The 24,269-nt window shown below is 38.6% G+C and overlaps 1 protein-coding gene across 2 annotated transcripts in view; it reads right to left on the bottom strand.

Annotated features, from left to right (window-relative positions):
- The window catches only part of rbm38 (RNA binding motif protein 38), a 199,313-nt gene that overhangs the window by 148,104 nt on the left and 26,940 nt on the right, over nucleotides 1–24,269 (bottom strand). The window contains 1 exon segment of one of the 2 annotated variants that reach the window (NM_001110127.1): nucleotides 6,298–7,957. The exons of the other annotated variant lie outside the window; for it this stretch is intronic. Within the exon segment in view, the coding sequence (NP_001103597.1) occupies nucleotides 7,642–7,957 (316 nt within the window). The 3' untranslated portion in view covers nucleotides 6,298–7,641. 2 annotated transcript variants of the gene reach the window in all.

The following is a 24,269-nucleotide window of genomic DNA, read 5'->3' as shown; positions in this document are numbered from 1 at the left end:
TTTTTATTACTTTAATTATGGTATATTAATAAAGCATTAAAAAAACACAATAAGAATGTGCACTCTTAAAAATTAAGGTGCCATTAAGAACCAAATAGTTTTCCTTTTCATTGTTTTATAATGTTTTAAAACCTTTTTGATAAAAACCTTTTAGATTAAAAAAAAAAAAATCATAGTGTGAAGACCATCTAAAAAAACTTGTCATTATAAAGAATCTTTTGTTGAATGGAAAAGTTCCCCGGACATACAGGATGAACTTTTAAGACAGTGCACTGTCGGTTTGTCCTACCTTGTCAAATTGTCCTACCTCCCATTCAAAGAGTAGATTTTGATGAAGCAATAATCTCAATCTCATCAGATTCTGCTACCTGTGTCATTTTTTATTTTATTTATTTTTATTAGGTTCATCTTAGGTCAGACATTAAAATATACATAATATTGATACATATAGATATACGCACTGATACAATTCACCAAACAAGAAATTATCAGGAAAACATAATCAACACTAAATAAGTATATAAATAAAGATAAAATACCACATTTATACACAAAGATATACAAACATAACAAAAATAAAAGAATAAACAAATAAAAATAAAGAAGAATAAATAAAAATAAATATTACAAAGAAAAGAAAGGTAAAAATGCAATTAAGATGTGTGTCTCCTTAAAAATGTATAAAAGGGCTCGAGACTTTCTGGAACTGTTCTGGCTTTTGTTTTATTGCAAACCGAATCTTTTCCATCCGAAGAGCATGCAGGAAATCAAAAAACCATTGCTGATAAGAAGGGAGAGCTGCTGATTTCCAATTCATAAGAATAAGTCGTCTAGCCAGTAAGGTTGCAAAGGCTACACTATCGGCCGGTAATTAATTTAATTCAGCATATTCTGGCAGGATTCTAAACAGTGCTGTTAAGGGTTTTGGGTCTTTTGACAATGAAAAAACAGCAGAAAAACACCTGAATTTTCCCCCCCAAAAGTTAGACAGTTTCAAACACGACCAGAAAGTATGCAACAGTCCAGTGTCAATTTTAATGTGGAGTGTGATATTATGAAGCTGTAATATCGACCTAATCCCTAACCCCAACCTCAGAGCCATTCAAATACAGTGTTAGAATAATCTGACGGGTAGGATAAAATGTCAAGACGCTGGTTCTTTATTGGTCATGTACTGGTACAAAGCTGGTTCTGAGCAGTAACCAGCAGCCATGTGTCAAGCTAACCAGCTTATGCCTTCTTTCAGCAGGGAAGGTTTTAGCAAATCTATCTGATCAGCAACATTGTTGCTATTTGTTGGTCTAATGAAATACTACTTAGAAAATGAGAAGGCTAAAATATAAGGAGCCTGCTTTATAAAACAAATCATAATTCATGCAAATGAATATATTACAAATAAAATTGTCTAGAAAAAAATTTAAATTTTTTTGTTTGTAAACAGTGGTGGGTTCTATACTTTTATTATTAATATTGTTAACTCAACATATTTTATTACAGTTTGAATAACAATTAAATAAATAAATAATAATCAGGCCTAGATAACTAATGTTTCTGTGAACATAAAATGCTACAAATTCTAGTTTCTGTTCAATTTAACTGGAAATACACATTCATTCATTAATTTTCTTTTCGGCTTATAGTCCCTTTATTAATCTGGGGTCGCTACAGCAAAATGAACCGCCAATTTATCCAGCACGGTTTTACACAGCAGATGCCCTTCCAGCCGCAACCCATCTCTGGGAAACATACATTCACACATACACTACGGACAATTTATCTTACTCATTTCACCTGTACTACGTCTTTGGACTTGTGGGGAATACCGGAGCACCTGGAGGAAACCCACGCGAACGCGGGGAGAACATGCAAACTCCACACAGAAATGCCAACTGACCCTGGCGAGGTGAGAACCAGCAACTTTCTTGCAACCTACTGCACCACCGCGTCACCAAATTTAAATTCACTACTTAAAAAGTACACATTTTAGGCTCATTTTGGGCCCAAATTAGTTTTTTTTAGCAGTTGTCTAGTTCCAAGACTATCCAGATTTCCATCCACGCCTGTAGCGTCTGTAAATTGCGTTGTGGTGGAGTTTGCGAACTTTTAAAAATCGCGCGCAGCCCTCGTTTTATAGTGGCCAGCATTCAAACAGAGCCAACTATACAACATTTTTTACATTAATAATTGTGACTACCTTGGACTGTTAGCGGTGTCTCTGTTGATAAGCGTTGTTGTCGAGCAGCTTGAGGTCTTCATGCAGCTGAACTGAATAACTGAAGTACTGAAGAGTGTAGTTTGCAGCGCCCTCAGTTGGTGAAAATCACCTGTACCTAATCAAGGCCACGAAACGTCATGCTCAAAATTACTCCCAACTCCTGGATCTTTGTTCATCACATTTGTTCTTCGGCTTCGTACATGTATTCTTGAGCAAATGTTAGCAAAAAAAATCAAGCCAGTTTTGAATTCAAATCAAGTATATGCAAACAGGGGCGGACTGGGACTAAAAATCAGCCCTGGCACTGTAGCCACACCGGCCCACATTACCACACCGACACAGCCCTATCCACTGACACGCACATTCACTACTTATATTGGTGTACAGATGGTAAAATAATATAAGCAGTACCGTCTGTAATATATTTGAATATTTAAACATTTAATGTATATGACTGGAACAAAAACAACCCATTTATAACAAATTTATACAAACAGTCATTTCATTCCATAGTAAAATGAACCGCCATCTTATCCAGCATATGTTTTATGCAGTGGATGCCCTCTAAGCTGCAACCCATCTCTGGGAAACCCCTATACACACACATGCACTACTGACAATTAGGTCTACCCAATTCACTTGTGAACTTGTGAGGGAAACCGGGAGGAAACCCACGCGAACATGCAACATTCACACAGAAACACCAACTTACCCAGCCGAGGCTTGAACCATCGACACTCTTGCTGTGAGGCGACAGTGCTACCCACTGCATTGCCCCCTCTCGAGACCATTTTAGTTAATTTTATGCATTTGGCAGTATCTGATTTATTTATTTATTTTTTGCTTTCTCTGAGTTTTTCGGCCCCACCTTTCCTTTTTTACGGCCCATCTCTGTCAACTAGCTTGTGTTGCACTTACTGTTTGTATGACATTCTTGCCAGATTTTAATTGCGTCTGTGTAACCTCTGATTGGGTCGGCCCATCTCGAAACAAGCCGGCCATTGCCGATTGGGCCAATGCTTAATATTTATTATTATTATTACTTTTATCATCATCATGATCATCATCATCATTATGTTTACATCTTGCAAGAGATTAAAGCTGCCTGCATGTAAAAACAATGCATATAAAAAATTTTTATAAAAAAATTGCATACCAGCCCACATTTAAAAAATGGTCCGGCCCTTCTGGCATTTGCCAGAATTGCCAGATGGCCAGTCCGCCCCTGTATGCAAAGATTAAAGAACTTGACCCTGACATCAGTTTAACATTATGATGCTCTTGTATGTCAGATAATCAGATAATAGCCAGATAATCTTCACTCGCTGCTCCAGCTTCCAGTTTTAAATCTTGTTTTTTTTTTTTTGTGTCCACTTCTGATGCTGGACAGGGGTTATCATTGACACTCCGACATTGATCTTTTTGGCATAGTCCCTTTTATTAATCTGGGGTCGCCACAGCGGAATGAACCGCCTATATTATAGTGTAATGCATTTAAATTTAGTGGCCCACATTAGACCTTCTTTTGGCCTGGACAAAAGGGAGTCTTTAATTTCCTTAAATAGCCTACCATTAGGGTCAGGATTTTTTTTGTGCAACTTAAAAGAAACACATCACTTTCCTTTTTTGAGAGTGTAGTTCCCAGACATATTGACCTAGAAAACAGCAACATTTGTATTTCCAGTCGGTACAAATACAAAAGAGCCAATCTTAAAATAGGTAAATTATCTTAGTTTTATTAATATTCGATCATTCATTTTTGATTGAGATGCTACTGGTCTAATCTGATTCAATTATTTATGCTAAGCTAAGCTAAAAGTACTCTCTCCAGACTTGTAGATCGGCTGAATGGATTCAAAAGCTGTTTAAATATACTGTTTAACTCTATGGGACTTGTAAAACGAGCCTATTTTCAACAAAGTGGAGTGTTTCTTTGACCTACAGATGGTGCATGAGAGAAAGACCTATTATTTAGAAGAGAAAATAATGGGAAGATCTCACACAGCGCACAATCGTTTGGACTGGTTGGGGAAGGACGGTTTGTGACGTCGCTTACAGGTGCTCATTTGGATTGAGGTCTGAGGCCTTGAGCATAAAACTTCTCACAGTTTCCATAGTGATAGTTTGCCTACTCGCAAAAAACATATAAAGCCCCGCACTAAGCCCTAATGCCCTGCCTTCCTTCATTTGCATAGGTTTCTATGCACGTCCGTGAACTCTTGGATTGACTCCAGCTCTTCCATTGAAGCAGCCGTAAACGGTGGTTAAACTGCCTTGGGTTGTTCATCGTAAGCACATGTACACTTCCTAGTTTCTCAATGAACTTGCCTGCAGGAACAAAGAAGGTTTTAAAGGAGATGGAAAAACCCTCAACTGACAAATAATTGAAATGGATGATAAAAGAAATATAATACAGATTAATTTAGGGTCAGAAAGCAAATTGGGTGAAAACTATCATCATCATCATCATCAAAAACAAACACACACAATAAAATAAACATCATATATTCGTATACATTTATACCATGGTTAAGAGAAGACACCGGCAACAATGGAATTACCTGTACCAATTCGTCACCTTGGAATTTAAGTGATTCTGAGATATTAAGCTTCAAAGTTTTGCCATTCCATATAGCAAACAATATGCGTGTCACACGTCTCTTTCATACATTAACATGACATGAGACCCTAAATGTACTCTAAATGTACATTATTAAAGCTCTCCCACATTTCCAAATTGGAGTAAAAAAAACATGGTAAATGCAGATTGAACCTTTAAATTAGTAGTAGTAGTTGAAGTAGTTTCTGTAGTAGTAGATGTCGTTGGTATAGTGGTATCAAAAGTAATGGATGTGTAGTAGTAGTTGTCGGTGTAGTAGTATTAGAATTAGTAGACATTGTTGATGTAGATGTTGTAGTAGCAGTCATTCAATTCAATTCAGCTTTATTTGTATAGCGCTTTTACAATGTAAATTGTGTCAAAGCAGCTTCACATAAATGGTCATAGTAACTGGATCAGGGTAGTTCAGTTTTTAGTGTTTAAGTTCAGTTCAGTTTAGCTCAGTTCAGTGTGGTTTGAAATCATTACTGAGAGTCCAAACACTGAAGAGCAAATTCATCGATGAGTAGCTTTTCAGATCCTGAAACATGCAAGCCAGTGGCGACAGCGGAGAGGGAAAAAAACCTTCACCAATAGAAGAGTGAAGAAAAAAAAAAACCTTGAGAGAACCAGACTCAGTTCGGCACGACCATTTTAATTACTCCGCTTGGCAAAAGTCTTGTGCAGAGCTGCAGTCTCAGCAGTGGAGTCCGTAAGCTGGCCTCAGCGAACACTCGTCTGTCCCTGGAGTGTCACTGGAATCAGTCTCATGTTCTCCACTCTACTATGACCAACAGCGCAGCAGCAGCTCAGGATACGGCCTGGTCCCGAAAATGGACACCTTGGGATTATCTCGTCGCTGGTCTTGGATCCAATCAGTGACTCCGCATAATCTGAGGACCTCGGGATGAGTATCCCCAGGTGGAAATGGAAAAGTAGTCCTTTTAATAGTATCAGTAGTAGTAGACATTGTAGTAGTAGTAGTAGTGGTGGTTGTAGCTGTAGTAGCAGTAGTAATGTGTAAGTCTAAAATCTGAGTCAACTCCCTGCTGAAAAATCCAGCTTAAACCAGCCTAGGATGGTTGGCTGCTTTTAGCTGGTCGACCAGCCTGGTTTTAGAAGGGTTTTGGCCACTTCCAGGCTGGTTTCCAGCCATTTCCAGCCTGGTTTTAGCTGGTCAGGTTGGGAGATGACCAGCTAAAACCAGCTTGACCAGCCTAGCCAGGCTGGGAACCCAGCAAAACCAGGATGGTCAAGCTGGTTTTAGATGGTTTTAGCTGGTCACTTCCAGGCTGAAAATGGCTGGAAACCAGCCTGGAAGTGGCCAAAACCCCTCTTAAACCAGGCTGGTCAACCAGCTAAAACAGCCAAGCTGGTTTAAGCTGAATTTTTCAGCAGGGCTGTTTGTACAAAGAAGTATTCTGAATCAAAACATTCCCATAAAGGAAAATACAGTCAGCAAACTCAAACAAAAAAAGCTCAGTTTTTTGTAAATGGCTTTATTTTGCATGTTCTGGTCTCATGGCTTTACTGTAAGGTATTTCCAATCGAGTGTCTGAGGGCCGATAAATGAAAACACTTTGAAAACAAACCGATTGTCTTGGCAAATTATCCTGTTGTGCTGTTCAACCGCCCCTCTGTCAGGTTTTTTCTCTCTTGCTGGCATTAGTCCTGTAGTGTCACTTGTGGAGCAATACCAATGGCAACCCCTGACATTAGTCACAATACTCTTGCTTTTGACTTGTCCGCAGATCAAAATCGACCGAAAACATCTAAAAAAGTACCATGGATCAAAGAAATTGGAATATAATTAATACTCGATATTTCAATGTGTGTTTCCTACAGCGCGTCTTGAATCCTCGTGTTACTGGATTAAACATCATTACAATCTACGTGGAGCTATTATGATGGAGAGAGGAGTCTACATGAACTGAAGAGGTGACAGTCTCTGTAATGCTACGTTTCTAGAAAAGTTATCTAAATCTGGAAAAAGTCAGGTTAAAAAAAATGCACGTTTTTGCTCAGAGAGATAAAGGGAAGCACATCTGTGTCATAAGAACAGCTATAGAAAATAAAAAAGGAGAAGTCTCTAAGGCTTTGTGCTTAACAGATCTTCCTGCAGATCATCCAAGCGGTATATAAATGCACACTGTTGTTCAAAAGTTAGACTTTCAATAAAAGAAATTAATACTTGTAGTCAGCAGGGATGCCTTAAATCGAGCAAAAGTGACATTAAAACATCTTGAAAATTACAAACGATTTCTACTTCCTATATATTCAACAAAGAATCCTAAAAAAAAAGATCATTGTTTACAGAAGGATGTTAAGCAGATAAAATAAATGGTTTCGTAAGCACCAAATCATCCTATTAGGATGATTTCTGAAAGACACTGAAATAAAGACAGCTGAAAACTCAGCATGGCGTCACAGAAATAAATTACACTTTAAATAGATCACAGTTATTTTAAATAGTAACGACAATATGACAGCTTTTTTTTTCTTCTTGTTTTTAAATCAAATAAATGCATCCTTGATGAACATTCTTTAAAAAAAACAAACTTTTGAACAACAGTGTGTGTATAATCTCTGATTTATCATCATTTACTAAATCCCGATCCCTGCAATCCACCATTTATTAACCTAACAATCATCTACCGATAATAGAATATTGAATAATAAGAGTAACCTGTCCGAAAAGGTCCATAAAGCGACTGACGAAAAAGCCCTTTGTGTGCGACTCCAGTCACAGGCTGATGATGTCACAGTTCCCTGTCCCACAATGACCGTGTTCTAGTGCAATTTCAGCATTGGTCCCCCGTTTCCCGTTCTAGAGGCGGTCGGTGTGGAGCTGGTGTGGAGGGATCTGGATGAAGGCAGTGGATGGGGCTCCTCCTCCGGTGGACAGTGGGTTTGGGATGGGGGTGGAGATGGCGGAGGATGGCCCGGCGGTGCCTGGAGGGTACATGTAGCTGAGGAACCCTGGCGAGGCGGCGTAGGGGTACTGCTCGAAGGCGGAGGCGGCGTACTGGGCGTAGGCAGTGCTGAAGTCAAGGTAAGGGCTGCTGGAGGTGGAGGAGACCTGTGTGGGCAGAAGCAGACTGGGCTGCAGGACGGCCTGAGGGTAAACATATGGCTGGCTGAGTCTGAGAATGAGAGAGAGAGAGAGAGAGAGAGAGAGGGAGAGAGGGAGAGAGAGAGAGGGAGAGAGAGAGAGAGAGAGAGAGATGGGGAGTTAGAAAATCTTTAGATCAATCTAAACATTTAGCACAGTAATACACATACTAATGAAAGATTGTCCAGGGTTTCTGTAGGTTTCACAAAATCAAATTTAAGATCTTTTTAAGACCATTACGAATGAAATTTCAGACTTTTATATATTATTATTAGTTATTTCTTAGTTACATATTTTAAATAAATTGTCAAAACAAGCAAACTCTAGTTGTATGCATACACATTTCTTAAAATAATTTATCAAAAAAATAAGAATCTTTAAAATCTATAATGAACTAAATTTATTTACAACAGTCTGTCTATGTCTGTGTACTCACCATATGGACTATAAACAAACAGAAAGCTTTTTAGCCACTAAACTGGCAAAACGTAAAATACTTACATTTTCTCGTGAGATCAGGCTGTCTCTTACATAAAAGTAAAAAGAAATGTAAAAACTGAGCCCAAATGCGATTCTGAACAGTAGCTATGACTGTACATAATTGTAAGATGAATAAACATGGTTCATTTTAAGTGCAGATGCTTCGTTGTGCTGACTGACCTGCTCACTGACCTCATTAATGTTTCTTATGAGTTTCTGCCTGATGATATAATAGCTGAACAACATTGCAGAACACACAACCAGCAGAGAGAGAGAGAGAGAGAAAGAGAGAGAGAGAGAGAGAGGGAGGGAGAGAGAGAGAAAGAGAGAGACCGGCGGCTGTAACCCATGAAGCTCCTCGAAACAAAGAGGAACCCAGAGGCGCTGCTGACACTGAGCTCAGAAAACCGAAAACTCAAAACCAGCAACATCCTCACACATCCAAACACACACATAAAATCTGCCGCAGCATACCCTTCCTTTCACACATACACACACACACACAGCTGCAGTGTCATTCGTCTGCCATTCCCCTGCTGCTGTCCTGAGCTGAAGGATGATTTATAGGGACTGACAGTGGCTTTGTGGAGTAGGCAAATCAACCGAGTCTGCCGTCCTTACTGACCCTATTCATCCTAGCAAACGCTAATGCAGACAGGGAAATAGAGGGATTGAGAGAGACAAGGAGGACGAGAGAGGGAAACAGAGAGACAGAGACGAGGCAAAATAAAGAAGAGCAAAGTTGACAAGGGTGTGAGGACTCGCAAAGTAGGGCGAAGTGATTTCTGCAAATTAGCTGAAAATGAGTCCATGACTTCCGCTCTTCCTACATGGAGAGCTCCTTATCTGACCTTATGGAGTCTGCAACCTTTATAGAAATGAGCGGATTATAAAAAAATATAAACTGTAGATGTACTGGAGGCCTGGAAGAGTTTGCTTTGTGTTTTTTTTGTGTGTTGAATTAAGAGGACACTTTTCTGTGCTGTGAAAGCAAATCCACTTTGCAGCACTTCAGAGCTGAAATAATATGGTAAAAATTGTATTATTAGCTACGTTTGCATCCAAAGATATGAATTAAATGTACATGTAAAACAGGAACATCGCATAAAAGACATGTGAATAAAGCAGCAATTTCATCCAATGAGTCAAAGAGAAAATTTTTGAAAATCACTTCCCATGTAGTAGTGATGGGAAGTTCGGGTCATTTTACTGACTCGGAAGTTTGAGTCTCGTTCATCGAGATGAACAAATCTTTTTGAGTCATTTCGTTCATTTGGTTCAATTTGCCAAAATATTATTAAAATGTTATGAATTGCTTCCAAACACATCTACAACCAGCCCAAAAGGTTGATCACACGACAAATAAGTCATAAAAAGATTACTATATGAAGGAGAAAATTATAATTCAATGTTTACCTGCTCTTTTGTCTATGTCTAGCCGGCAGCTAGCTCTCTGCAACTCTCACATGGTCGCCCACTGAAGCTAAGAAGGGCTGCGCCCGGTCAGTACCTGGATGGGAGACCACTTGGGAAAGCTAGGTTGCTGCCGGAAGTGGTGTTAGTGAGGCCAGCAGGGGGCGCCCAACCTGCGGTCTGTGTGGGTCCTAATGCCCCAGTATAGTGATGGGGACTCTATACTGCTCAGTGGGTGCCGTCTTTCGGATGAGACGTTAAACCGAGGTCCTGACTCTCTGTGGTCGTTAAAAATCCCAGGATGTTCTTCGAAAAAGAGTAGGGGTTTAACCCCGGCATCCTGGCCAAATCTGCCCACTGGCCTCTGTCCATCATGGCCTCCTAACCCTCCCCATATCATGATTGGCATATCATCACTCTGTCTCCTCTCCACCAATCAGCTGGTGTGTGGTGTGCGGTCTGGCGCAAAATGGCTGCCGTCGCGTCATCCAGGTGGATGCTGCACACTGGTGGTTGTGTAAAGCGCTTTGAGTGCCCAGAAAAGCGCTATATAAATGTAACGAATTATTATAATTATTATTATGAAGGTATTGTTGTCTCTTAGCTCAGCTCACCTCTTCATGTCTTCAAATGTCAGTGATTCGTTTACGTTACACTGATAGTCACGTATAATCTTAACCAATGTGCACAGTCTGAGCCGATAGGAGCCAGGATAAATAGTTCACCTTTTGATTCAATTCTTTTTCCGACTCTAAACGCATTTGATTGGCGCGTGAGGAACGAATGACTCGATAGAGGACTCGAGAGATAAACGGATCAATTCTTTTTCCGGCTCTAAACTCATATGATTGGCTTCTGCCTTTCCACGATGAACGACCTGCACAAATGTGCGCACGCGCGGATGAACGAATCACTCCCTGAGAGGACTCGTAGTTCCCAAGTCATATTGAAGATTCATTCAAAAAGAACGAATCGTTCATGAACGACCCATCACTACCATGTGTAACTTTTTTCCACAAACACAACAAAATGTAAATCAGCGCATAAAAAGACTGAGCATTTACAATGACACAAAACGAAACCAAAACCTTTAAAGAGTGGCAGAAGTGATTTTGTCCGTTCTTTCTGGTTATTTTTATATTGACGTGTACAAAAACAATAGTGCAAAATGTAGATTTCTTACTGCAATGCTTCATTTTGTTTGATGCAAACTATAGATTTATTTGTCAATGTAGCAGTTGGACTTTTTATAGCAGATAACTCGCATTCAAGCACATTCAAAGCAGCATGATAATGTTATTCATTGTTAGTATTATCATCATCATCGTCATCATTTATAATTTCTAGACATTAATTGTGCAATTATTGCACAAATATAAATAAGTCATTACAGAATTAGTTAGCTGTTTCTGGTTTTTGTTAGTCCTGATTAATGTTGTTTTCAAATGCAATGAATCTGTTAATATAGAATTTGCAGTGGTGCTTCTAAATTTTTTATGGTGCTCCTAAAATATTTGAAGTTGGGAGCAACGGTGCTACCGAGTAGGAAAGTAAATTTCAAGCCCCGCTTTAGACAAACACATTTTTTAAATTATTCATTGTTCTATTATTTATTTACAGTGCAAAATTGTTTAAATATCAAAAAATCTACTTATGTTTTAGCACAAAGAGAGAAATGGACTACTGCTGTTTTTTTTTATATTATTTTGTGCTGTAATAATTGGTTTCTGACAGAAATAAATAAAACTTTAAAACATAAGGAGTTTTCATGTCATTTTTTTAAACTAGTGGTGTTTAGAAATTAACAAATGCATAATAATCATGATAATCGTGAAACTGGGATTATTTCTCAGACTATAATTGTACAACCAAAATCTATAATCGTTGCAACCCTAGTTACAAACTAGGCTTGGGCGGTAATACGGTATACCGCGGGATCTAAAAATAGCAACGGTGTCAGTTTCTATACCGTCATAAAAAAACAATGGACTTAAATAGGAGACAAATATTAAATAATAAATATAATTTATTAAATGCCTACAAATGCGTATGTGTGATTGTCATCACGGGACAGTGTGGAGGAGAGAGAGAGAGAGAGAGAGAGAGAAAGAGGTGAGGTAAGGTAGCGAGTCGCGCACCAAGTGACCTGCAGTTTGGCAGTATTTCCGGTTTTGAGAGAACGAGAAGGGAGACGTGGTAAATACGAACTAGAGGTCTGCATTCCCACTGCTGTACCGCGGGAGCAGCGGGACCCAATCAGATTTCTTGCGGTGGAGGAATAAATTTACAAATAAAGCGTGGGAGTGGTCGGTAACTCTGGTGTAATTTAAAAGGGAGTGGACGCGGGGTCTAACAATATCACTCCAGAGCAAGCGATCATGCGCGCATTCGTGTGGATGCGGTATATGTGTGTGTGTGTGAATGAGAGAGAGAGCGTGCTGATTCTGTGTGTCCCTTAGTGCTCTGTGTGTGTGTGTGTGTGTGTGTGTGTGTGTATGTATGAGAGAGAGAGAGAGAGCGTGGTGCTGTGCGTTGCTTGGTGCTGTCTCTCTCTCTCTCTCTCTCTCTCTCACTGTGTGTGTGTGTGTGTGTGTGCGTATGGGTGTAAATGAGAGAGAGCATACGCGGCAGATCTCTAATAGAACAAGACAAACAGGTGACCGCGAACCTAAGGTCGCATGTGCGGTATTGAATGGTTTAGGCACAAGCCAACAGTTTGGTGACGCCGTCTGAGCCTTACGTCATCATTTTTTTAATTATGCACAGTAATACCGGATCCCGAGGTAAAATAGGGAGGAGGTTTGAAGGTATCAAAATTTGCATACCACCCAAGCCTATTACAAACTACTTTTTTTTAACCTTTCAATTTAAATTTCATAGTAAATCTTCTAGTGAAATATCAGACTTTTCTTCAGTGACTTTTCCAGGATTTCTCCAATAATTTCTCAAGCATAAGTGCCACAATTCTTTCGAATAATTGTCTGCAAACTCACATACAAATGCTTCCATTTAATTAACAACGATTGAAGTGAGCTATCATTTATAGTCGATATTCCATCAGTCATTTTAGTGTTAAAAACCTGTGATTATAGGCAAGTCAGTACCTTAATCTGACATTTATATATATAGCATTTATATTTCTTTAAGTGGTCATGGTAATGCGAGGATGCAAGAAGCCTTTTCAAAAGTGTGCGTGGATGATAGTGACAAAGAACAGAGGCACAAAGAGAACCGAAAAGAAGAGGCACAGAAAGGAGAGCAAATTATGACGGCGAAGAGGAAGGACGAATGATCTTATGTCGTGTCTCCATGCCTGGAGCAGAATATCACTTTTAGCAGCCACATCTGTTGGGCGGAGGCAGCGACAGGAAGAGACACAGAGATGGAGGGGGTTTTAAAGGTCACGCCTTACCAATCATATACAAGAACAAACAGTGCGGTCAACAAATAAATGACTGATGAATAAGATATGGGGCCAGTTTAGGTAAAAGTCACCCATGCCACGTCACTCTAACTAAATGTAGCACTGCTAAAATGGGGGCTTGTGTGACATTGTAGGACACGCAGCTGTCAAACATGAATATGCACAGCCAAACACAAACCAATAACATGTATATTACTCAAACTAAAAAAATAAATAAATAGATGATATATTTTACATATTTTTTTCTATTTTAAATGAATGTAGTCTTTCTTTTTAGTTGTCATATATTATAATGTTGTGGACTGATGATTTTTTTTTTGAGCAGCAGATTTCTGGAGGAGCATACAACACTGAAGACAACCTTTATTCATTCATTTTCTTTTCGGCTTAAGCCTGGTTTATACTTCTGCGTCAAGTGACCCGCATAACCCACGGCGCAGGCAACGCGCGTGGCTGTGCATTTATACTTTTGCTTGCTGTCTCTGTCAGTCTGCATTAACACTTCCGAAACGCTAGTTGGCAGTGAGGTGTAAATGTTCCTCTGTGTCGAGTTTCTTCGCTGCTGTTTTGCTTTTCCTGAACACTTCCAGGATGTACAAGTGGCTAAAACTCACTGTTGACTCACTCAATTTGAGGCAGTAACCGGCGTGCGTGAAACAACTTTAACTATGAGGTAAACACAAAACAAAGCTTTCCATCCGGAGCTCCTTCACAGGACTCCACACTTGTAAACAATTGCTCCATCAGGCTCGCACCATTCACAAGGCTCTTGGTCCCGCCCAGACTCGTCAGCGCTATCAAGCTGACCAATCACAGAGGTTGCGCTACGCATCGTTGCGACGTGTAGTTACATTTGAGAGGTGCACGTCAGCGACGCAGACGGCCACGGCGAAGGGCTATGCATCAGCGCCGTAGCATACGCTGGCGTTTGACGCAGAAGTATAAATCAGCCTTTAGTCCCTTTATTAATCTGGGGTTGCCAAAGCGGAATGAACCGCCAACTTATCCAGCATGTGTTTTACGCTGTGGATGCCCTTCCAGCCGCAACCCATCACTGGAAAACATCCATACACACTCATTCACACATACACTATGGACAATTTAGCCTACCCAATTCACATGTACCACAAGTTTTTTGGCTTGTGGGGAAAACCGGAGGAAACCCACATGGACACGGGTGAAAACAACGAAAGTGTTTCAACTATTTTTGCTAAATAAAACTGATATGGCTGAAAAAAAAAAAGTAAAAATCATAGAGATTTAAAAATAAAAATCATAAAGATTACCAACGACGTGACATCTTTGCTCCTTGGTGCAATTGTGTTATTGCTGCCACCAAGTGATAAATGTCAAATGTCAGTGAACGTTTAATCAGCTCTGGGCACATGACTGCATCTCAGGCCTATTTACACCGGTATAAAGATTTTTGTCAGTCTGATCACACGCAGACGATGCTAAATACAAGTGTAAGCCGGTTTGCTGTAGTCAAAACACATCTGATTGTACTGTTTGATGCTCATGTGGTCAAATGGGATCAAACAGCCACAAACCACCATCTTTGCTCAAAAAGTGACCTTTTTCTTTAAGAAGAACATAAATATTCATTCACAGTAAACCTGTTTCAAACCAATTCAATTGCAAATGATTATAAAGTACAACAGGAAATGAGTTACAATATTTTGTTCCTACTATAGATGCGAGTGACTGACAATTTCCAATACTCTTCAAAATATCTTTTGGGTTCAATAGAAGCAAGAAACTCAAATACCAATCCCAACTAGAACCTAAAGTTCATTGATAAACTTTGATGTTGGCTTGAGAAAGGCAACGTGACTGCGCTAGGACTGGGAATGGCAGTTGGCAGGAAGCACGGCAGCGGTTGCTAAATGGTTGCTAGGCAGTTGCTAAAACAATTATGGCATTGTTAGGTAGTTGCTAAGGAGTTGCTAAATGGCAATGCTCGTGTACATGTTTGATCAAATGCTAATACTTAGTAGGCATTTCTAGCATATGTTATTGCATTTAGATAATCATTCATAGCATGTAGCTAATCGTTATTAGCACTTGGCTTCCATTATCATTGTTACCATGCATAGTACACAGGAAGTCCCATTTGCTAGCATGAGTCAAACAAGCCAATGCCCAGGTCCCTACGATGTTCTGATGTAGAGATATTGCTATTTTTAAATGGTTGCTAGGTTATACTGTTTTATTGCTATGGGGACATTTGACAGGTTAGTGATGATACATCAAAGCTTCTTGGCAATATGAGTGATCTTAATCAACCCCGATGTTTCTATGACAGTCTTTATGAGTCTCAAAAACTGGACTTGAACATTATGTGTTCCTGGTGTTGGGTTGCGGCTGGAAGGGCATTCGCTGTGTAAAACAAATGCTGGATAAGTTGGCGGCTCATTCCGTTGTGGCGACCCCTGATTAATAAAGGGACTAAGGGAATGAACATCATGTAAATGATGTAAATGATGAAATGGCCTGCCGTATTTCTTTGAAAATACAATGCTTAATAAGTGTGAAAGTGATACATCCAAAAATGGCTTGCCATATCAGTAAAAAATATGGAGTTTAAGTCAAAAATGGCTTGCCATATTTTGAGAAAAATAATGCTTAAAAATTATTTATTGGAAAACTATAAGTCTGATAAAGCTTAAAGATATAGCAACAAAATCTAACACATCTAAATACAGCTTTTGGCCAAATTTGGGGCTTGTATAATTTTTTTTATATGCTCGGATTATAAAAATTTAATATTTAACATTTTTTATAAAAAAAAAACAATAAGTCTTATAGGCATGAGGAGATATAGCAACAATCTTGAATGCAGAAGGCACATTTTGACCACATTTGGGCCTTGTGGCATGAACGGCCTAGATATGTTAGATACGTTTGTTTTCAAGGACAGAGTAGTATAACAGTATGTTGGCTTTCTCAAGCCAACATAAATAATTATAACTCTTACCCCTCATTTTGCACATTCGTGTGAAAGGGGAGGGGTGTCCCAATTCTCCTAATCTTGAAGGCGTAGGCTAAAGGGATGGGCTAGATACCCCTAAAACGAATATTTTTCAGGACCACACTCATAACCAAGGGGTGAGAAAATTTCCCAGAATACACCAGCTACAACAGCAGCATGGCTGCACACGGAAGTCAGGAGATGCACTAATTAGTATTTTTACTGTCACGTTATATTGTTATGATAAAAGGATATATACCTTTAGTGATTTCCTGAAGAAAAATACCCACAAATAAAGCAACTACAATAACTACAGCAGTCGCCATCGTCGACCTCATATGACGCAAGAGATTGTGATGACATATGAAGACGTGTGCAGATATTGTAGTGCTGTCCCATTTCTTGGGGGTAAATTTTGAACCCCGTTCCCTTTGGGGGGAAAAGGTAGGGGTACGAAAATAGAAATGGGCCTTAGAATCACTTGATTGCAAATAAATGGTGAGTACAAATCCATTTTAGGGTGAACTATTCCTTTGATTGCAGGTGTAAGCAGAGCCTCAGATGCTCAAGTAGTTTGATCCTCATTGTGCTAGTTCAGCAGAGCTCCCACAATGCCGTGTGTTAGCCAACACCCAACCCCCCCAACCACAGGGGGTTTGTTAGCAGCACCCTCCACCTTCATAATCCCCACCTCCAGCACCCTCGTAAAGCCTCGGGAAGCCCCCGTATCACCAACACCCTTCTCCCCAGACGAGAAAAATCCCTCTAATGCCAACCAACAGATGGCAAGAGTGCCAACCCGGTCATCTCCCTCTTAACAAGGACATTCAACTCACTAAAATAACCAAGTAGAGATATCGTCTCCCGCATGGCAAAACTAACAATGGTCTCTTTGTTTGAAGTGAATAATTGTCAGATCTGATCATCTCTCAAATTCATGTTGAAATACAACTCACCATTTACTCATTATTATGTGGTTGTAAAACTATTTGTGTGTTGTTTTTTTCTGCTTTTTACATATGAGCAAATCCAATAAATTGACAACCTTTAAAAGGATAAAGTTTTCACCAGAATAGCAAAACCGTTTCAAAGTAGTTTTTTTTTTTCTTCCTTGAGCAAGCTTGTATTTTTACGGTGGCTGGGAAGTGCAAAACAACATTACATGGTACATTCCACGTCACTTTCGGTGTGTGGTACATTCCTTTTCTGTAATGAATCTTGGTCCCACTTTATATTAAGTGTCCTTAACTACTATGTATTTGCATCAAAAAATAAATAAAATGTACTTACTGTGTTTATAATGTATTTGAGAACACTTGTGGTGCTTTTGAGTTGGATTAGAGGTTGGGTTATGGACAGGTTTGGTGGCGTGGGTAGGTTTAAGGGTGGGTTAAGGTGTAAGGGATGGTCAACAGTGTATTTACAAATGTAATTACCGAAGTTAATTAACGATGTAATTACATACAGGTATTTAATCAAGCATAAGTACACAGTAAATACATGTATTTACACAATAAGTACATTGTAATAACTATTAATTCCTGTGCAAGTACTTATTAGTTAAGGCTACTTAATATAAAGTGGGACCGGAATCTTTTATTGTAAATTTGTTTTGGGACTTGTAAAAGTGTTTTGCGTCTTAAGTTTTTTGTAAAATGTAAATTTGTTTCGTCCTTGGTAAAAAAAATTTTTTTATGTAATTGTGTCTGATGACAGGTAAAAATGTTTTTCAAAATGTAAATTTGTCTCGAGCTTTGTTAAAGTGTTTTACACTTTGTAATGTTGTTTTGCACTTCCCGGCCACCGTAATTTTTACAGTACTGTAAAAATACTCCAAAATATCTGTCAATGATTTTAAACAATTATATTTGATTTACGAAAATTCAAACAAGTGCCAATTTCACATCGGTCACATCCATATGGGAAAGGTGTCACATCCATAACCAAGCTTCTTCTTCATAAATGCAAAAGTCTTAAGTAAAAGTAAAATCCATCATGTTTGTTCTATAGAGAGTAAATTTCATTCTTTGATTAGCATTATTTCTTTTGTGTTGTGCAGTTACTTCACAGAATATCTCTCAAGTATGTTGTAAACTCGCAAACTTTTTTAGGTCACATCCATAAGGTACGTTTATTTCACTCATTTAAATTCTAAAAAAATGTTTGCGGACTGATATTTTTCTGATCCTATAACTCTGTGGTTACTTCTTTTGGAAAATATAAACAGATATTTCAATATATGGTTAACACTTTCTTTGTGAATTTATGCTTTGAGTTCTTTGATGTCACTACATAATGCTGGAAATGCTCATCATGATATAAAAATGGTATTTGTTAAAGTGTTATAAGCCATGAACCAAAACAATGAGGAGAATCACATCATAGTTAAATGATTGCAAAGTATTATGTGAAAAAATCTGACAAATAGGCATGGGACGATAACTGTTTTTAAGGTATACCGCGGTTTGGAAAAGTCATGGTTTTAAAACCTTCAAAATTTTCTGTAATACCGTTCCTAAAGTATGAGTAAGATTTTTTTATTTACATTTTTTGTTTTGTTTTTTAGGACAACAGTATCTCCAGCAGAAAAAATGTCCTAAGATGCCATTTTAAAGCAGAGTTCAGACTGTATGATTTTCAAAGTAGTCGTGCCACAGATGTTTCACACTGCATGACTATCTGGGCTGGCGTTTTGACGCTGCTTTGTTTACAATGCAAGATGGATCTGCGACAGGGGCTTTCACATTACATGACTTTACAATAGGAAGAATCGCCGACAACTTCGTCCAAACTAAGTCCCACAGCCAAATTCACAAAGTATATCTTTTGTTATTAACTACATAATGAGAAAGAAGCCTTAAATGGGGTAGAAAATGTGCATATTTGCTCACCTGGGTTTAAAGTGAATTAGTCATTTCTCCTCAACTTTCTTTATTGACCCGGTTGGGGTATTGCGCACATAACACGTCAAACAGACACGGGTGCTCCTGCCAAATTTACACTAGTTTTTCCTCAATTTCTTAGGTCCAAATAAACTGAAAAGGAGCGTTTTAAACTTTTCCCCCAGCCTCCCGCTGGCCTGCAGTAACACACACAGACAAGTGAAAGCTGCTCTCTCATTGGCTGTAGGCGATCGCTGATGTTTTCAATCACAGCTCATTTCACACGGCATGATTTGAATCGCCGTTACCTCCAGATATTTAGCACGCCAAATATGTCACAGGCATCGGCGACTCACCGTCAATTCTCTCGGATCGCGTCTTTGATATTTCATCTGTGTGAAGGTCACTCACATGAATGAGCAGCGATTTGCCTGTGATTTCAGGCATTTGTCGGCGATTTCTCAAAACCTGTCGGCGAGTCAAAATCAGGGCTAAAATCATGCAGTCTGTACTAGAAATAAATTGTAAAGAATTCTGTGTTTTTAAAACTAATAAAGGCAGCAGAGATCAAAGATTTATTGAATTATTTAGCCTGATGTGTTTTCTGCTCCAAAATATTGTAATTCTTTCAAAAAATAAAGTATATTGTTTTCAAAGGGGAAAAGTGGTTTTTGTGTTTCATACCGTGATATTTTTATCATACCATCAGAATCCTATATTGACCCATGTCTACTGACAAATAGATAAAGACTGCAAACTTGCCATCTTTATTGATGGGAAAGAACTACGATCCCATGAATCACTGCCAATGATAATTGAATTTAAAATCAGAGCATGGCAAGACCAATATTAAGTTTCATGTGATGCTTATTGGAAAAGGGTGGAGCTAAACTTTTGTGTTTGTGATTTGCTCACTTGATTTTACTTCTGGACCCCAAAATGCTGCACTTTATACAATAAACCCCAGGGGCCTCATTTATCAACGCTGCGTACGCATAAAAACTTTGCTTACGCCAGGTTTCGAGCTCGCGTTTGGATTTACTAACGATAAAATGAACGTAAGAATGTGCATTGGTCCACCCCAGCTTCATGCCTGGCGAACGTGCATTTCTTGTGTGTGTTTTGTTTTAATTCCATTGGCGACTCCTAGAGGCTGTTGTGTTAAATTGCACACTACATCTTTGAGCCGTGTAATGGCAGCTGTGTGGGACGGGTTCATCCGCATGTATAGCAGCTATATAAGGTTTCCATACCATGCAGTTGACCAGCCAAACATTAAAGCGCAATTTGCTGGGGTCGCCGTTTTCCCAATGTAATCGGAGCGATTAACTGCACGCACATTGCTATAAAGGTGCCACCTTAAGACGAATATGGATACGTGAATCAGAAACATTTCTATTCAATAAATGTGCCATGTCACCCTGCAGCCCTAGACCGGTTACTCACTGAAGCTAAGCAGGGCTGAGGCTGGTCAGTACCTGGATGGGAGACCACAGGGGAAAAAGTAGGTTGCTGTTGGAAGTGGTGTTAGAGAGGTGTTTCTCATAAAGAGCAGGGGTGTAACCCCAGTGTCCTGGCCAAAGTTCCTTAATCGGCCCTTACGATCATGGCCTCTTAATCATCCCCATCCACCAAACTGGCTCTAAATAGCTGGTGTGTGGTGAGCGAACTGGCGTCGTCGCGTCATCCAAGTGGATGCTGCACACTGGTGGTGGTATGAAGAGACCCCCTCATGACTGTGAAGCGCTTTGGCGGTATGGCCATACAAAATAAATGCGCTATATAAATACACATTACATTACACCTAACAAGTCAGTGTAAGACCTTAGTCCCCCACATTGCGAAATGAGGAGGTTTTTCTCAAATTTCATTAAAACAACACTCTTCCAGCAGTTTATAGTCATATTCAATATCTCGCTTGTCAAGGGGGGCATGCATGAAATGCTCCTAAATGAAAGTGACAAATTGCAGTTAAAGGTGAGCAATTAAGAATGAAATACCCGAAATTACATAAATCTCCATAGTAAATGTGAATAGTGTGGTGAAGCAATGACATTAAACGAATTATGTGCTATAACATATAAAACAGGATCATGAAAGGAACATTTAAAAAGCAACTTTAATGTAAACACCTTGAACATATTAGTGTCTTATTCAGATTAAGGCAAACCATTTGATTACTGATGTCCATGTACACATACTCACTGTCATGATACCCTTAATCTGAATGCTGTTAGCCTTTGTTCAAATAACCCTTTTCAGCTGACATATTAAGACTTGTATGAAGCCTGTTGGACATTTACAATGGTGCTGCTAACTTCAAAGATGTGTTTTTTAGTCCTTTATAACTAATGCTGGCTATTTGACTGAGAACAAAAAAAGCTAATGTCTATGGTTAAAAAGCAGCACTATCAACTGACAATGCAAACAGACTCGCAATATGTAAAAGACACCTGTTCAAACCCCAGCCACCACACAGACGGTCTAAATAAAGACCCCACAGATGTGGACAGGACCCTCAAAAAAAAAAAAAAAAAAAAGGTTATGCAGCAAAAACAGCACTAGATCCCACAGAGAATGGTTATTCACAAGAATTAGAGCCTCAATTCACAACCAGATTTAAAACATAATTACCTGAAATAAACAGGGGACTCAAATGTTTTTTAGATATAAATATATAGCTGATTAAAGCAAAATGCTCCATTTCTGTTAATACATGTGCTGAACTCAGGTACTTTGTGTGTAAAATTAACATAATACAGTGGTCCCTCAATATAACGTGGTTCACTTTTCGCAGCCTCGCAGATTGTTTTTGTGTAATTTGACATGCTTTTTTTCTTCAGCGTTCTGCGTTAGTGCGTTGTGTTCTGCATCCTGGCTGGCTGTACACCATTGTCAATCAATCTCCTCTGTGCGGTGTGTCATGTACAGTACACAATGAGTTTAGCTTGTCAAATTACCATGAATCTTTGATCGCTAGCAGTGTGACTCTGAAGTGCTGTACTGTATGCTTGCAGGTTTTCTCCCTACAATGTTGACAAATCGTTCTGCACTGTCACCTGCGGTAGCGCCCAAAAGGCAGAAGAAGATGCTAACTATCGCACACAAAGTTGGACTTCTGGACATGCTAAAGGAAGGTACAAGTTACGTGGCTATAGGGCGATATTACGGAAAAAATAAACACAGATCAAATGGTTCTGATCTTTGGTTTTACTCTATAATATTTGATTTATTTTTCTACAAAGGTTTGAACTTTGAATGTTTAAACGGGAGTAAAGTGTGAAAATATTAATGCCTGTCTGAGAAAAGTGTATAAAGCGTGTAGTAAAGCTGCACGATTAATCGTAATATTTTCACTACAATGATAGTTTTGGCCCACGATTAATAATTAAACATGGTCCCCATTTCACAGTATAAAGATCAAGCTGTTATTTTAATGGGTGGAGTTTACGGACTGTCCCGTATCACAAGCATGAGGGGACTGCGTCTAGATTGCAAGAGTTATTTTGGGTTTTTTTGAGGAATGCAGTGTTGATCAGGTAGCCTTCGCTCCTGTTTAGTCCAAACATCCCAAGGTAAGACAAAAAACCTCATTAAACCCTTACAAACCATCACAAAGTGGCTGTCATCAGTGGGTTAATGAGCTTAGGAGAAATCTGCTTTGCATTTTTCTATGCATTACTAACATCACTAAACTGTTTTATTAGTTAATCAAATATTCGCAGAGATTCAGCAGGTTCTTTCTGACGCCTTTGCCAGTCATATACACAGAAGACACTGTATTCAATTGTTTCAATGTAAAAAAAAAATCATAGTGGCCTTGTTCATACGGGTATTCAGGTTCGTTTTCATCAATCTGATGCAACTTTTATTATTTACAAGAAAAAAAAAAAGAGTAATTAAAAGTTTCAGATCAATTAAACACACTTTATAAAAAAAGACTAACCTATTTTATGCATTAAATAATGAAATGGATAACTAATTTTCTTTATTTCCGATTAGATCATGCAGTCTGTTTTACAGTTTTAATATGTATATATGCTTTTTAAAAATAACATTCATAAACAAATATTTTAGCACATCGAAAAGTAATTACATTACCTTACGTTTGATTAAAGGTTTCTGCAAAGGATCAGGAATTGATCGCACATGCAAAAAAAACAAAAACAAAAAAAAACATCTAACACATGCAACTCTCATGCCATGTTTTCCAGGATAAAATAACATCTGAGTGCTGCTTTGAATAGAATAAAATGACTAAAAGCACACTTAAGACAACACACTTAAAATAAAACATTCACTAAGGTGTATCTTATGGAAAAACACCAATTTATGGGCGCTGCTTTCGATTTTAAAAGAATCAAGCAGATTTTAAAACATCTAATTAGAAAAAAGTAAAACTGACAGCGCGGCGCATATGGACTGTCATTAACAGAAAATAATTAAGTCTAATATATGCTTCTTTGAAACTGTGAATATTTCACTGTAATTTTATATATTAATATTTTATCTAACCAACCTGTTAGTCAGTGTGAGCACTGAAGCATATAAGCGGACCTTGTTTTAAACTCCATCTCAAATCTTCTTGTTTATTTTGTAGATAACTGACCAACAAAAATTATAAGCAACAAATTATACCAAACAAAATTCATTTAAAAAAGATAATTTTTCAGACAAAAAGATAATTTTTCAGTTTTTCAGTCTCACTCGTGGCGAGTTTAGGCGAGAGAATGCTTATTAAGTTAAACTGGCCTCAGACAGTTCAGTCTGTTTCAAACCTGCAGGAAAATATCAGGCTTTGCTAAAAAGCTGGTTATTTTACCAATGATTAGTGTCAATAGTGGCAGCCTAGTACAGATTTCATAGAAAAATCTTAATATTAAAAAGGAAACATCAGCTGGACCCCAACAGATCATATCAATGTCATAACGAATGCTAAAATAATGTAGCCAATAGTTTATAGCAAGCATCATGTTTAGTTAGATTGTGTCATCTGTCATATACAGAAGGCTTAGAGGGCTGTTATTTTTTACTAAAGAAGATTTATTATTTGAGTTTATCACCAGAACTATAGAAACTGTATTATGTTATTAAAAAAAAAACAAAAAAACGGAAAAGTATCGGGATAGTATCTGTATCGGTCGATACTCAGAGTTTTGGTAACAAGATCAGA

The sequence above is a fragment of the Danio rerio genome, chromosome 23, assembly GCF_049306965.1.
Source record: "Danio rerio strain Tuebingen ecotype United States chromosome 23, GRCz12tu, whole genome shotgun sequence".
Classification (NCBI taxonomy): Eukaryota; Metazoa; Chordata; class Actinopteri; order Cypriniformes; family Danionidae; genus Danio; species Danio rerio.
This window is presented reverse-complemented; position numbering and strand designations above follow the sequence as displayed.